At 48.1% G+C, this 16,848-nt stretch overlaps 1 protein-coding gene across 1 annotated transcript in view; it reads left to right on the forward strand.

Annotated features, from left to right (window-relative positions):
* The window catches only part of INSR (insulin receptor), a 1,116,918-nt gene that overhangs the window by 675,749 nt on the left and 424,321 nt on the right, over nt 1-16,848 (forward strand). Inside the window, exon 7 of the mRNA XM_069649227.1 lies at nt 5,881-6,007. Within this exon, the coding sequence (XP_069505328.1) occupies nt 5,881-6,007 (127 nt within the window). The remainder of the gene's footprint in view (nt 1-5,880; nt 6,008-16,848) is intronic.

Raw genomic sequence — 16,848 nt, forward strand, 5'->3', positions numbered from 1 at the left:
CTGTGTCGACGCCGTCGATGCTGGCGGCGCTGCAGCGGACGTCGATTCGCTCGACGCCGTTTCTGTCGACGCCGGGGCCGACTCGTTCGGCGCCCTCGACGCCTTTCGAGGCGGTGGTGTAGGAGGGGCCCCGTGGCACGGGGTTAGCCCCTAGAAAGGCTCTGGCTAAGGTCAGGCACTGCTTTGGTCCCCAGATGTCTTCCTCTTCCCGCCTGGAGTACATTTCAGAGGGTGATGAAGGCTCTGATGACGGCTTGGTTCCGGTTACGGTACCAGATGAGCTTATCTCGGGCCATAGCCAGTTTGATGACCTGAGGCAGTCGCTGCATGATGCCAGTGGACTGGACACCTCTTTGGAGGTGGAGTTTTGTAGGCCGGAGCCTGGCACTCATGCCGATTCTTCATATTGGCGCCTTATGTCTCGGGTCACCGAGTACTTGGGTTGGTCAGCTCCCCCAGGGGATTTCGTTCAGGATGATCTCACGGACATTCTTGATCTTGGTCCCCCCACTTTTGCCGTTTCATATGGCTCTGCAGAGAAGGGTGGCGGCGGCTTGGACTGCTCTGGAGAGTCTCCCGGCAGTGGGCAAGTCTTTGTCGCGAAAATACCGTCCAGCCAGTAGCGACCCCTGCTACTTGTCCAGGCACCCCACTCCGGAGAGTTTGGTGGTGCAAGCGGCTACGGCCCCGGCAAAGCAGGCGTTGTATCCTACCATCCCTCCGGATAGGGACGACAAACGGTTTGACGGCTGGGCGAAGAAAGTGTTTTCTTCAGGGGGTATGGCGCTTCAGGCGGCCAACTCCATGTGGGTCTTGTCTCGTTTCACACACACTCGGTGGAACTGTGTTGCATTAGCAGCTGAACGTATTCCCGAAGGGGACAAACGGGATAGTTTCCTTGCTATGGTTCAGGATGGCAAGGATGCCATGTGTGAGGCCGTTTAGTCGGGTTTGGACATGGCAGATTGTGTCAGCCGGTCCATGGCGGCGAGCACTGTAATACGCAGGTTTGCGTGGTTGCGGAAGTCTGGGTTCGCTCCTGATGTGCAGTCCCGGGTCTTCAACATGCCCTTTGACAGTGAACATCTTTTTGGCAGCAAGGCAGACCTCCAAAGCTGCAGCCAAGTCGTTGGGCGCTGCAGTTCGCCAACCTCCACCTTTTCGTCCTAGGGGACAGCAATGGAGGGAGGTTCCTTTCGCTATTACTCGTCCTTCAGTAAAGCGAGAGGAGCTAGCAGTCAGAGGTCACCGTAAGAGTGCCAGAGGTGGAAACAAGGGTACTCGAGGTGCCATGGCCGCTCAGGCAGTTGCCTCTTTGCCCTCAGGCAACGCCGCAGCCGCTACCCTAAGTCATGTGGCCAGGTCCCATGGTTCGCCGGTTGGGGGAAGGCTGGCGCAGCATCTTGTAGAGTGGAGAGCCATTACTTCAGATGTGTGGGATCTGGAGATCATAACCCACGGCTACTGTCTTCCTTTTCGGCAGAGGCCTCACGACAATCCACCTGGGAACCTCTCTTTGAAGAGTCCGGATCCGCTCCTTGCGCAGGAAATTCAAGCCCTGCTGGAGAAAGGCGCCATAGAACTGGTGCCTGCAGCGGAGAGGAACAAGGGATGGTATTCCCCTTATTTTTTGATTTCGAAGAAAACGGGGGATTGAGACCCATCATGGACTTGCGCGGTTTGAACAAACGCCTCAGGAAGGACAAGTTCAAGATGGTTACTCTTTCTCAAGTCCTCCAGGCCCTTCAACTTCAGGACTGGTTGGTGTCTCTCGACCTCAAGGATGCTTACTTCCATGTGCCGATCCATCCCAAGCACAAGAAGTAACTGAGGTTTGCGGTTGGCGACTCGCGCTTTCAGTTTCGGGTCCTGCTGTTCGGATTGACCTCCGCCCCGAGGGTTTTCACCAAGCTCATGGTGGTGGTGGCAGCGCATCTCAGGAAAGGGGGGATTCACGTCTACCCCTACCTGGACGATTGGTTGATCAGGAGGAGCTCTTCCGAGCAAGTCCTGGGTCATCTGTCCGTCACCTGCCACTCCCTTCACAAGCTGGGCTTCTCCCTCAATTTAAAGAAGTCCCATTTGACACCAACGCAGCGGCTCCAGTACATCGGAGCAGTGCTCGATATGTCCCTGGGGCAGTGTTTCCCTCCCCAGGTGAGGGCTCTTCACATTCAGCAGATGGTGCACAAGTTTCAACTTGCCCAGAATCTCCCAACGTCCGAGTTCTTGAGACTGCTCGGCCTCATGGCATCCTGCATTCCTCTGGTGCCAGAGGCTCGTCTGCAGATGAGATCTTTGCAGTGGGCACTCAAGCTCCAGTGGTCTCAGGCCTCCGGCAGGCTGTCGGACCCTGTTCAGGTGCCGCCCTCGGTCGCCCAGGACCTTCTGTGGTGGGCCGTCAAAGGCAATCTGATGAAGGGGGTGCCGTTTTTGCTGCCCTGGCCGGAGGTGACGATCGTGACAGACGCATCCCTCACGGGATGGGGAGCTCATGCCAACGAGTTGACAGTCAGCAGTTGTTGGTCTCCGTCGGAGTCCAGACTCCATATCAATCTGTTGGAGCTGAGGGCCGTCAGGCTTGCCCTGAAGGCTTTTCTGCTGACTGTGCGAGGAAAGAGTGTCCTGATTCTAACGGACAACACAGTGGCCATGCACTACCTCAACAAAAAGGGGGGCAGGGTCACTTCCTCTGTGCAGGGAGGCGATGCAGCTCGAGTTCTGGGCCACCCAGCAGGAAGTTTCGATCTCGGCTGTTCATCTGGCTGGAGACGACAACGAGACGGCGGATGCTCTGAGCAGGCAGAGCACCATCTCTCACGAGTGGGAGCTGGCTCAGGAAATTCTCCTGGAGATCTTCGCCCTTTGGGGGACCCCTCAAGTAGATCTCTTCCTCTCCAGTGTCAACCAGAAGTGCGAAAGGTTTTGCTTGCGGGAATTTCCTCCAAAAGGAGCCTTAGGAGACGTGTTCGTGGTGGAGTGGTCATTCCCACTGCTGTACGCGTTTCCTCCAGTCCCCGTCATCCCGCAAGTACTGGGGAGGTTCGGTTCCCGGATGATCCTCATTGCTCCGGCGTGGGCCCAGAGGACGTGGTACCCGGACCTTCTCGACTTGTCCATCTGCCCTCCACGTCGTCTTCCCTACCGAGACGATCTGCTCTCACGGGAGGGGGGTCAGGTTCTCCATCCAGAAGTCAGATCCCTCAACCTTCACGCTTGGCTTCTGAAAGGTTGAGGTATAAGGATTGGGACCTCCCTGAAGACGTGATGGAGGTGTTGCTCTCGGCCAGGCGGCCGGCAACAAAGTCTCTATACCGTTGCCGTTGGAGAAAGTTCTGCGACTGGTGCAGAGTTAAGAATGTGGATCCTTTTGAATGTGATATTCCCATGGTTTTGTCTTTTTTGCTTTCTTTGGCCTACAGGGGCTTGCAAGTGGGGACCATTAAAGGTTACCTGGCGGCGCTGTCCATATTTAAGCGCTCGTCTGAAGAGTGTTCCTATTTTAAGATTCCTTTAATTTCTCAGTTTTTGAAAGGACTCACTAATGTGTTCCCTCTGTCACCTTTTCTGGTTCCCGGTTGGGATTTGAACCTTTTTCTTAAGTTTCTTATGGGGGCTCCATTTGAGCCTTTACATTCTTGCCCTTTGAGACTGCTAACTCTTAAAACTGCGTTTTTGGTTGCGGTTACTTCCGTTCGCAGAGTGAGTGAGTTACAGGCACTTTCAGTTAAGCCACCCTTCACTGTGTTTCATAAGGACAGGGTTGTCCTTAGAGTTTGTCCTTCTTTTCTTCCGAAGGTGGTTTCGGAATTTCATTTGAGCCAGAAGGTTTTTCTTCCGGCTTTCTATCCTTCTCCACATCCTGGTAAGGAAGAGGAGAGGCTGCATAGGCTTGATCCTAGGAGAGCGGTGAGCTTTTATATTTCGCGCATGTCCCGGGTCAGAGTGGACGATCAACTTTTCATTGGTTACGCTGGAAAGCGTTTGGGACAAGCTGTGACGAAAAAGACTTTGTCTCGTTGGATTATTTTAGCTATCTGAGTGTTACTGCTTGGCGGGTAAGGACCCTCTGGCTGGCTTGCGGGCCCATTCTACCAGGGGAGTGGCTGCGTCTACTGCCCTGCAGAGGGCTGTTCCTATTTGTCACATCTGTGATGCCGCCACCTGGGCTTCAGTACATACTTTTGTACATCACTACTCCCTTGATTCCATCAGAGGGCAGGATCTGGCCTTTGGCAAGGCAGTCCTATATTCCGCAATTTGACTGGGCATGCTAAATTTGTGTTCTAAATTCTTTTCCCACCTCCTTGCTTGGTACTGCTTTGGGAGTCTGTCATAGATATGGAATACGTCGGAGGACCCAATCCCCTCGAAGAACAAGTTACTTTCTTAACTGGTAACGTTCTTTCGATGGGATGGTCCGATGACGTATTCCATATCGCTCCCTCCCTACCTTCCCCGCTGCAGAATTTCTTTTGCGATTGCAGCTTGCGTTCCGCAAGGCCTTGTGCGTCTGACTGGCAGAAAACTGGTGGCACACGTTCTGGGGGAAAAAACTATAACTGAGGCTATGGGCGTAGTGCGTCCTACTTATCACATCGGGTGATGTCGGCCGTCGGAGGAGGTCCTCGGGGACGGTGCATCGACGTCATCGACGCAGGATGCAGACGCCGAAGATTTTCCGAAGCAGCATAGCTGTGGACATTACCTGTCGTAGATGTGTAATACGTCGTCGGACCATCCCATCGAAAGAACGTTACCAGGTAAGAAAGTAACTTGTTCTTCCCTCCGTGCTGTCGTTCCCACTGCTCCTTATCACTGCACCTGCAGAGTGCTCCGACTCCCTATCTAACTTGTCCTTCGGCGGACAATACAATAAATGGTCTCCCTGGCTTGGTCATCGGACATAAATATGTGAACTTGTCTTTGCAGCAAAAATACATGTTTACTGACTGAGCCCACTGCCCAGGAAAACATAGGCTTTCATTACTGTTTCTATAGCCAGAGCACCCCAAAATGAAAGTGCATATATTAGTGTATGTCTACTAATTTAACTACCTGTAATTTTTAATTGATTAGAGTTGTCTGCGGTCTAGCTAAATAAAACTATTTTGTTACATTCTGCCTAACTTGTATATTAAGAGTGCTCGTAGTGTTATTCGCCTCAGTCAAACTACCTTGATAGTTTGGTTAGACTTTAGTTTGTTTTCCTCTTCACTGGAAAAGGGGCAGCCTCCCAGAATCTGGCCTCAAAGCTAATTATGAAAATCTATTTCAACAGCTGGTATTTGTGGAGGGACATAGCTATGTCAGTACATGTTCTGCAAATACATTCTGTTACCAAAATACTTGCCTCATTAATGGGAATTAATAGCTTTTTCTGGCTGCAAAAATGTATTGGACCTATCAAGAAGCTTCTGGTGTAATAACATATAAACCAAAGCATACTTTCAATCATTTGATTTATGTGCAGTACAGCATCCCAGCACAGAGCATTGATTTGAATTCCTTGGCTTTTCTCGTGTTAGATTCATTTTGTGATCATGCCCCTTCACTCTTCTACATCATCACTCCTCTGGTACTTCTAATTAATGAGAAGCATACCACTGTTTGTACAATAAGACTACTCTTTATGGAGTCCTGAGTTGTAGATTAAAGATAGTGCCAGAGTCTCCCTCCACCCAGAATGCTGATGACTAGAGACATGAGACGTTTATTTGTATACCACAGTCATACCCTAACATAATGTTTAACTTTTACTCCACTCAAGACCAATAGTTCAGTGAGATCAAGACTGTTTATAAGATCATTGAAATTCATATTTTGGGCTATTACAGTCTTGGAATGTTGCTCATAAATATTTTTCTTTTTTACTTACAGGTGAAGACGAGGAGTTAAAGTTTATCTCAATCAGGACAGCCTTTGACAAGGTTGTGTTAAAGTGGAATGCTTACTGGCCACCAGATTACCGTGATCTTTTGGGATTCATGCTCTTCTATAAAGAAGCGTAAGTCTGTGGCTGAGAAGAATGCTACCAAAATCTACCCTCTCCTCATACCTTACCTCACCTCCTTTTTCAACATCTGTCTTACTACTGCAACCTTCCCCTCAGCCTTCAAACACGCTATCATTTCTATCCTGAAAAAACCCTCTGCTAAACCCCTCCTGGCTTCCAACTTTCGCCCCATCTCTTTTCTACCCTTCCTCTCTAAGCTCTTTGAACGCCTCGTCTACTCCCAACTCTCAGCATTCGTCTCCAACTTCTCTCTCCTCCCCCCTACTCAGTCTGAGTTTCGCCCCAAACACTCTACTGAAACGGCTCTCACCTCGGTTCTGAACACCCTCCTCACTGCACGCTACTCTAAACACTCTTCTGTTCTCATTCTCCTTGCCATCTCAGCAGCCTTTGACACCGTTGACCACCCCTTACTCCTTGACATTCTTTCCTCCTTTGGTCTCAAAGGCTCGGTCCTTAACTGGTTCTCCTCCCACCTATCCAATCGCTCCTTTGCAGTTTCCTGGGGCGGGCTCATCTCCCCTACCCGCTCCCTCGCTTTCAGCGTCGTCCTTTACTTGGCCCTTTTCTCTTCTCACTATATACCTTCTTCCTAGCCCCAATCATCTCTCACCACTTCTACACCGATGACACCCAACTCTTCCGCTCCTTCTCTTCCTTCATTCCCGACACCCACCTTAAACTCTCTTCCTGTCTCACTGCTAGCAAATCCTGGATGTCCTCCCACTTACTCACCCTTAACATTGATAAAACTGAAGTCTTATTCCTCCCTGCTAACACCCTCCTTTCCCCCTCCCCCATTCTCTTTCCCTCTGCACAACTCTCCTTCTCTGCCTCTACCCGCAACCTTGGCTTCCATTTTGACTCTTACCTCTCCTTTACTCACCATATCTCTAACTCCCATGCCAGCCGCTTCCATCTTTATAACATTCACAAAATCCTATCTTTCCTTACCTTTCACGCCACTAAGCTCTTAATATTCTCCCTAATTTTTTCTCGTCTCTTCTACTGTTCAACTCTCCTCTTTGGCGTCCCCGCCTCACATCTTGCCCCCCCTTAAATCCCTCTACCATTCTGCCATCCGTTCTGTCTCCTCTTGTAACGCTCACCTGATTCCCGTAGATGCGCCGGTCTTGACTGGGCGTATACCGTATCTTCAAAGGTGATGTGTAACACATGGCTGGCTCTTTGGGCTGGACCTCTGTGCACTGTATGTCTGACTCGAAGGGTAAGATGTCTGCAGATAGAAAATATGGGATTAAGGAACTGGGTTATTGAATGTCTCTCTCTTCTTCCCTTTCTCTTCTCCTGTAGAACCCCAAAGGTTAACGCTCTCACCTTAGGTAAGTGAACGCCGTGCTCTCCATCTGCCTCGGGGCAGGGTGCTGTAACCAGTTTCTTCACTGGATAAAGGGGAGCAGGCCTCTTGACTTCAGAGGACTGCTGTCTGTCGTTTACTGCACGAACGGTAAGTTTCGAGTAATTCTAATGTCTTTAAAGTCTTTAGTAATGATGTTTCTTGTTTTGCAGGGTTCCGGCGATGGCGGATGACGGGCTGAAGCGAGTTGAAGATGGAGCCCGTGTGATGAATAGAAGCGCCTGGAAGCACGTAAGTAAGCGCTTGTTGCCCGCTTCACGATGCGCTCTAACTGTCTTTTTATTTTGCAGGTACAAGTTCGGAGCGGCTGCAGGGTGCCGGAATACCCACTGGGTTAGATGTGGAAAGGAGTAATGGCACGTGAGTATTAAAGTTCCCCAATGTATTTAAACGCACCTTGTTTTGTCTTTCAGATGCGGGATGCAGTGTGAAGACCTCCGGAGCGCACGAAGAGTAGGTAAGCCTTTGTCTTTCAGATGCCGGAATGCAGCGCGAGGCGTTGGTGACAGCCGATGGACCAGGTAAGTGAAGAGCTGTCACTGAAGACAGTAATGCTAACCTGTTCTTTCTTGTCTTTATAGGTGTTGCTGAAGACTGGATTTTCTTGTCTTTATAGGTGTTGCTGAAGACTGGATTCAGGATGGTAAGCCTTTTTCCTTAGGCCCAGGATCAGATGCAGAAGACACGATGAACGTTCTGCTGCAGAGGATGCAGAATAACGCAAAGCAAGATTCATCCATCGGGTGTGGTTTAAATAGCCTCCTGTAGTGCTTAGGTGTCTCCTTCCACAGCCACGCCTAGGCAAGAAAAGATTTCCTGCTTTCCAGAAGAGTTCCAGTGTTCTGAATCTAGGGAGTGGCTCCTGCCCCACCCAACATGAAAAGGATCAGAGGCTCAACTGGCAGGCAAGTAAGCAGCATGGTCTGCTGCAGGTAAGTCCACCCAAGCATTATGAGCCCGGGGCTTCCAGCGCTGGGACTGGGCATATTTATGAGCCTGGTGCCACTGGCGCCAGGACTGGGTCCAAAAGGTCCCAATTGGGACTGGTTGGCACTCGGAACCTGGGTTATGGATCTGCTTCCAAGGGAGTTGGGAAAACCCTGACCTTTTGGAAGCAGAGATCATGACAGTACCCCCCCTCAAGGCCCCTCCCAAACCGGGCTTCTCCGGGGGTTTTGGCTTGTCAGGAAATGTTCGGTGAAATCTTTTGATTAGGCGAGGAGCGTGGACATATTCAGCAGGTTGCCAGGATCCCTCTTGGGGGCCGTTGCCTTTCCAGTCAATCAGGTAAAATAGTTTAGATTTGGAGATCTTGGAGTCCAGAATGCTTTTGACTTCAAACTCGAGTTCTCCATCAACTAGGATAGGTTTTGGAGATTTAGTTAGTCGGGTTTGAGGTTGCACGGGTTTTAATAGAGAGACGTGGAAGACCGGATGTATCTTCATGTGCGGGGGCAAGTCCAACTTGACCGCTACTGGGTTTACTATGGTAGTGATGGAATAGGGACCAAGGTATCTTGGGTTGAATGTGCGTGGCCCTTTTAGAGGTAGATATTTGGTGGATAACCAGACTTGATCCCCTACTTGATATTGAGGGGCTTCCTTCCGATGTTGATCTGCTCCTTTCTTGTATTGTTCTTTAGCCCTTTGAAGGTGAGAAACAGCTTCCTTAAAGGCTTGGGTGATTGTAGAATGCAGGTAGTCTACTGCTGGCGTTTCAAGATCTTGGAGGGGATCCAATTCCGAGGTTCGAGGGTGACTGCCGTACAAAAGAAAAAACGGGGTTTTCCCAGTTCCCGAATGGACAGTTATTGTAGGCATATTCGGCTATCCAAAGGATTTCTTTCCAAGTTTTTTCAGTTTGTTGCAGCATGGAGCGTAAATACTGTTCCAGAGTTTGATTGGTCCTCTCGGTTTGTCCGTCGGTCTGAGGGTGGTGACTGGTCGATAGTCTCACATCAATTTGAGCCGACCGACAGCAACTTCGCCAAAAATGAGAAATAAATTGACTACCTCGATCCGAAATTAGAACCGAAGGAAAACCGTGCAGTCGGACGATGTTTTCGAGAAATTCTCGGGCCAGAGTTGCTGCTGTTGGCAAGCCTTTGAGCGGAATGAAATGCACCATCTTTGAGAATAAGTCCACGATTACTAGAATCGTATTGTATCCGGAGCATGGAGGTAGATCGGTGATGAAGTCCATAGAAAGCGTATGCCAAGGGCGAGGTGGGATGTCAATAGGGCGTAAGAGGCCTGCTGGTCTTTCCTTTTGACTCTTGTTTTGGGCGCATACTCCACAGGACATTATAAAGTCTCTGATATCTTTTTTCCAAGATGGCCACCAGAAGTAGCGCTTGATCTTTTCTGAGGTCTTGGCCATACCGGGATGTCCTTCCATTAAAGAATCGTGATAACAAGAGATTACTTTTTTCTGTAAATCTGTGCTGGGTAGGTATAATCGTTCTTGGAAATACAATAAGTTGTCCTTTACTGCAAAGTCCTTTCCCTGCAGATGCCAATTCTGTATGTCTGCTAGAGTTACAAGTTGCCTGGCTTTATCCTTAACTTCCTCTATGGATTCTGTGGCGATTACACCCAGAATCCTTTGTTCGGGAATGATTGGTACAGGTTTAGGGTTGATCAAGTGTTCTTCCACTCCCATCCGAGAAAGGGCATCAGCTTTACCGTTCTTTGTACCAGGTCGATTGGTAATTATGAAGTCAAACTCGGCAAAGAATAATGCCCAACGGAGTTGTCTAGAGGATTGGGCTTTTGCGGTTTTCAAATATTGCAGGTTTCGGTGATCCGTAATCACAGTAACGGTGTGTCGGGCCCCCAGCAGATAATGCCGCCAAGCCTTAAAGGCAGACTTGATAGCCAGAAGTTCCTTGTCAGTAATCGTGTAATTGATTTCAGGAGGCGAGAATTTGCCGGACCAAAATGCCACGGGATGCAACTGATTGATTACCGGGTCCTTTTGTGATAGAACTGCCCCCATGGCAAGGCTTGAAGCATCAGTTTCCACGATGTAGGGGAGTTCGGGGCGAGGGTGTTTTAAGATTGGTGCAGAGATAAATTTAGTCTTCAAATCCTGGAAAGCTTGTTCCGCCTCGGTAAACCATTCAAAACGTTTGTTTTTCTTTAACAAGGCAGTGATGGGCTGGACTATTCGAGAGAATTCGGGGATAAACCTGCGGTAAAAGTTAGCGAAGCCTAACATGCTTTGCACACCTTTTACGGAGGATGGTGATGGCCATTTGAGAACTGCATCGACCTTCTTTGAATCCATACGCACTCCGCTAGGTGATAATATGAATCCCAAGAATTCAACTTCAGTCACGTTGAAAACACATTTTTCCAACTTAGCGAAAAGTTTGTGTTGACGCAATCTTTCGAGGACCATTTTCACGTGTTTCCGATGAAGAATAAACGAGGATGTCGTCAATGTAAACAACAACACACACATCTATGAGCTCTCTGAGGACATCGTTCATAAAATATTGAAAGGCGGCCGGGGCATTGCAAAGTCCGAAGGGCATAACCTGATATTCAAATAGCCCATACTTGGTGCGGAAGGCCGTCTTCCATTCATCGCCCTCTTTTACTCGTACCAAGTGGTAAGCTCCTCTAAGATCCAGCTTTGTATATATGCATGCTTTTCTGACTTGGTCCAGGAGTTCAGGGATCAAAGGTAACGGATATCTATTCTTAACGGTGATCTGGTTCAGGGAGCGATAATCTATACAAGTTCTAAGGTCTCCTTCCTTTTTTGGAACGAAGAACAAAGCTGAAGAAGCAGGGGACTTGGAAGGACGAATAAACCCATTTGCCAGGTATTGATCCAGGTATTGTTGAAGGTGAAGGTTCTCAGGCTCGGTGAGGGCATAAATTCTAATACAAGGAGGAGTAGATCCAGGTATCAGGTCTATCTGGCAGTCATAAGACCTATGAGGAGGTAGAGAGTTAGCCTGATCCTTCCGGAAAACATCTTGGTATTCTAGGTATTCGGGAGGTAACTGGGGAGTCTCTGAAGAAATTGCTGCCAGTGCAACACCAGGTGGAGGGTGACAAGTAGAGACACATTCTGGAAACTGGACCGTTCTTGCTCGCCAATCGATCAGAGGATTGTGTTTCTCTAACCAAGGTATTCGTAGAATAATCTGAAACTGAGGGGCCTTGATCACATCGAACATGATCTTCTCATGGTGTCCATCTTGACTTACTAGCGTCACCTCTTGAGTGGTATGCGTTACTGGCCCGGAGGCTATCTCCGTACCATCCACCGTAGTAATGACGTCCTTTACAGCCTTGGGACAAAGAGTTAGATTCATCCTCAAAACCATTTCATGATCCACATAATTTCCGATGGCACCGCTGTCGACGTAAGCTTCAATTGCATGTAATCGATCCGGATTATCAGGGCTAATGAGGACCATAGGTATCACGAAATGCGAGGTCACGGAACTGGTTTTCACGCTCGGCAAGAGGACCTCTATTCTTGTCGGGCAAGGTCGTTTCCCTGCTCAGAGTTTGTAACTTTGGTAACTGCAGCTCCTACTGCCTTCTTGGCAGGTTTCACCGGACAGTCTCGAAGAAAGTGCCCTGAGTTTCCGCAATAGAGGCATAATTGCAACTGTTTTCTCCTTTTCCGCTCCTTTTGTGTTAGAGGACCTTTCAGACCCCCTATTTGCATGGGTTCCCCGGAGTCTACTCCTTTGGAAGGAGTTGGCGGTTTGGAAAATACTCGAGCATCAAACTTGGAACGATCGGCCTTCCTGTTCTGCAGTCTGTGATCTATTTCAACGACTAAGTCTATATAGTCCGAACAATCTTGTGGGGGATTCACTACTTGGGCTAACACATCTTTGAGCTCTCCACGTAGACCTCTATAAAACAGCGTAATCCTTTTGTCCTCAGGCCATTGAGTTTCCACTATCAGTCTGTTGAAAGATGCAATATAAGCCAAAAGGTCTTGATTACCTTGTCGCAATGAAAGAAGCTCATTGTCCAAGGCCTGCCCCTGTGAATGTCTTGCGAACAGTTTTTCCATACTGAGCTGAAAAGCTTGAAAATCATGGAGGCCTGGATCATCTTGATTTACTAGAGGGATCGACCAGTCTGCCGCATTGCCACTAAGGTACGAAAGCACGAAAGCTACTTTAGCTTGATCAGTTGGAAAGGCTGCTGGCCGGCATAAGAAATGCAACCGGCACTGATTGATAAATACTGCAAACCTCTTTGGGTCACCAGAAAATCGTTCGGGCGGAGCCAGAGGTACATTCCCAGGTAGGTTGATCTGCACTGGATTCATAGAGGATGTAGAAGGAAGATTTCCCCCAGATGCGGGTAACGGGGTCTGTCCGGCTTGTGACTGTAGCAATTGTCTAGCGAGATCATCTGTTCGCTCCTTGGAAATAATCAGTTCCCTTCTTAGAGCGTTTGTTTCCTGACGGGCTGCATGCACTTCTGCCCTTAGTTCCCCAAGTAACTGGGCTAGCTGGTCGGTATCCGAGGTTTCCATAGCGCCTGGACGGGAGTTTTGTGGTAGGCTTTGCGTTCTGTAACGCTCACCTGATTCCCGTAGAGGTGCCGGTCTTGACTGGGCGTATACCGTATCTTCAAAGGTGATGTGTAACACACGGCTGGCTCTTTGGGCTGGACCTCTGTGCACTGTATGTCTGACTCGAAGGGTAAGATGTCTGCAGATAGAAAATATGGGATTAAGGAACTGGGTTATTGAATGTCTCTCTCTTCTTCCCTTTCTCTTCTCCTGTAGAACCCCAAAGGTTAACGCTCTCACCTTAGGTAAGTGAACGCCGTGCTCGCCATCTGCCTCGGGGCAGGGTGCTGTAACCAGTTTGTTCACTGGATAAGGGGAGCAGGCCTCTTGACTTCAGAGGACTGCTGTCCGTCGTTTACTGCACAAACGGTAAGTTTCGAGTAATTCTAATGTCTTTAAAGTCTTTAGTAATGATGTTTCTTGTTTTGCAGGGTTCCGGCGATGGCGGATGACGGGCTGAAGTGAGTTGAAGATGGAGCCCGTGTGATGAATAGAAGCGCCTGGAAGCACGTAAGTAAGCGCTTGTTGCCCGCTTCACGATGCGCTCTAACTGTCTTTTTATTTTGCAGGTACAAGTTCGGACCGGCTGCAGGGTGCCGGAATACCCACTGGGTTGATGTGGAAAGGAGTAATGGCACGTGAGTATTAAAGTTCCCCAATGTCTTTAAACGCACCTTGTTTTGTCTTTCAGATGCGGGATGCAGCGCCGAAGTCCTCCGGAGCGTGCGAAGAGTAGGTAAGCCTTTGTCTTTCAGATGCCGGAATGCAGTGTGAAGACCTCCGGAGCGCACGAAGAGTAGGTAAGCCTTTGTCTTTCAGATGCCGGAATGCAGCGCGAGGCGTTGGTGACAGCCGATGGACCAGGTAAGTGAAGAGCTGTCACTGAAGACCGTAATGCTAACCTGTTCTTTCTTGTCTTTATAGGTGTTGCTGAAGACTGGATTCAGGATGGTAAGCCTTTTTCCTTAGGCCCAGGATCAGATGCAGAAGACACGATGAGCGTTCTGCTGCAGAGGATGCAGAATAACGCAAAGCAAGATTCATCCATCGGGTGTGGTTTAAATAGCCTCCTGTAGTGCTTAGGTGTCTCCTTCCACAGCCACGCCTAGGTAAGAAAAGAGTTCCTGCTTTCCAGAAGAGTTCCAGTGTTCTGAATCTAGGGAGTGGCTCCTGCCCCACCCAACAGGAAAAGTAGTTCCAAACAGAAGAGGATCAGAGGCTCAACTGGCAGGCAAGTAAGCAGCATGGTCTGCTGCAGGTAAGTCCACCCAAGCATTATGAGCCCGGCGCTTCCAGCGCTGGGACTGGGCATAGTTATGAGCCTGGTGCCACTGGCGCCAGGACTGGGTCCAAAAGGTCCCAATTGGGACTGGTTGGCACTCGGAACCTGGGTTATGGATCTGCTTCCAAGGGAGTTGGGAAAACCCTGACCTTTTGGAAGCAGAGATCATGACACCTCTCTCCTCATGACTCCATCTCCTCTTCACTCTCCTCACTTGGCTGGCTCTCCTTTCACTCTCGACTCAAATTCAACTTCCTCTGTCTCATCTTCAAATCTCTTAATGATCTCGCCCCTCCCTACATTTCCTCGCTCCTCTCATTCTACTCCTCCCCTCGCCCACTCCGTTCTGCTGATCACTTCCTACTCACTGTTCCACCAGCCCCATGCGCCCCTTCCCGCTCCTTGCCCCACTTCAATGTAATTTTCTCCCTCTCCGCTCCATCACCTCATATTCTTCTTTCTGCACCTCCTTAAACTCCCCCCTACTTCAATCTCCCTCCTGACAGTTCTTTACTATTTCCCTCAATTGCTCAATCCTACTCATGTCTCATTCTAATGATCCTGGCACATTGTTCTGCATATTGTTCTGGGTTACTTGACTCATGACTTGTATTATATTGCTTCTTATGTATTCATGTAAAGCGGTTTGACATAAAGCGCTATATAAAATTCAATAAATAAATACAAATCCAATGTGCATGTGTTTCCAATCACTATAATGGTGAGGCATGCTTCAACCAGCTGGCAGTTCACAACATGCCAGTTGCCTATAAAATTTGAATGCGCAATCCATTTTCTAAAAATGTAGGCTAAGTGTCACAATGGCGATTATTTTTATTTATGTTGAATTTTTAATTTCTTAAGGGCTGCATTTTTTTAACCGATTGGACCTTTACCTTTGTTGTGTGCTTTTACACCAGTTTATTTTTAGTCACCCACTTTTTGCCTGTAAGTTATGGGGGTTGGATCCCGATATTCCATTTCTTACTTGCCAGGTGCCAATTGTCACTCGCCAATGGCTATTTGCGAGTGCACATGTTGATGCCTGTGTATATGCCTGTGTTTGTATATGTAATTTTTGTATATATCACGTTATGTAACCCACTGTCCCCACGTTTTTATTTTTAAATAAATGAACTATTCATTTTTTAAGGCATTCTGATCAATCGACCAGGGAAAAATTCATCATGCATGAGTTTGGGCATGCTTTACCTTTTTTCCTGGCATTAAGATAATCCTTTTTAGTTAAGGTGACTCCTGTATAGCCAAAAATACGTATAGACCATCTTTAGTTTTTCCAAGATATTCCAGGCGGTTTATTTTCCTGTTCAAATACCAGAAATGATTTTCCTGCGACTCTTGCTTCTGTAGTTCTTGCCATACTGCATATTGTCCAGAGCGCCTCGCTGCATTTGATTTTTGGCCCTCTTTTAGATGTAATGCCGAACCCATTTTTGAGCATACAACTGATTTAGAGGCCCTTCCTACTGGTAGAGCACTCGGCATCCACTGTTTGTTTGGTCCAGAGTTTATTTAAAAAATAAATAAATAAACGGTGGTCGACGTGTGTGGATCAGTAAATGGATTCCATAACGATGTCTGTGCACTGCCCACAATGCTTACCTGTGCACATGCTAGCTTCACATGTTTTTATCACCACTGGTGGTAATTTTTTTTACATAGTTTACTTGGCTGAAACAAACCAACTTCACAATACAAGGCTGACAGTAATATGAATAGTGGCAACGCACCCTTGAAAAATCGTAGTGTTTCTTTACAGAAGAACAATACAATCGCAAACCTATAGAATTCAGCCAAAGGGAGAGCAATACCAAAAAAGCATTGGTGAATACAACAGGAAACAGTAACACAGCGTCTCATGAGACAGGGTGTGACGAACAAAAAGGAAAAGCAGAAAAAACATGAGGTACCCAACAACACAAAGTCAAGAGGGAGGCGCTTGATGAACTATGCCATCAGTAACAACTCAATTTTGTATCACCATAGTTATTTACAGAGGATTGTTGGTTACTTGTATATGTCCCTAATGACTAGCTGGTGGCAGCAGTAACATTTTTACCGTTTTTTTTATTTTTAATTCCTTTGTTAAGCTTTTTTTTTTAGATTAACATGTCCCACATTACAACATATCCCCAACAGTTCTGCCCTCAACCCTTCCGCCTAGACTGACATTGTATGCTTTTATGGAAACTCATTACGTTAACTCAGCTTAATTCCATTTTTGTTATATAGTCCCTTACTCCCTCTCAACCCCACCAAAAGACGGGAAGAAAAAGGCATCCAAGTTGAAGTCTGTAGGATTGGGGATCGCCGGAGATGTAACTATAGTGGCACACAAGCAAGGTTCATGGGTATGCGTTGAGGAAGGGCAAACATTGCATTTCTCTTGCAGGAGAGAGGTCGTGGAGCGCCCCTGTGATGTTCTCCATCTCATAAATTTCCTCTGCCTTTTGGGCCCACATTATTTTTGTTGGGAGAGTCAGCGATTTCCAACTTATTGTGAGGCACACCCTTACCGCTAATTGGAGGAAATGTTGCATGGACTGGAATCACCACCACTGGCCTTCCGATTCGACCAGACCGAATAGGAT

Source organism: Ambystoma mexicanum, chromosome 1p (genome assembly GCF_040938575.1).
Source record: "Ambystoma mexicanum isolate Mex_15411 chromosome 1p, UKY_AmexF1_1, whole genome shotgun sequence".
Taxonomy (NCBI): domain Eukaryota; kingdom Metazoa; phylum Chordata; class Amphibia; order Caudata; family Ambystomatidae; genus Ambystoma; species Ambystoma mexicanum.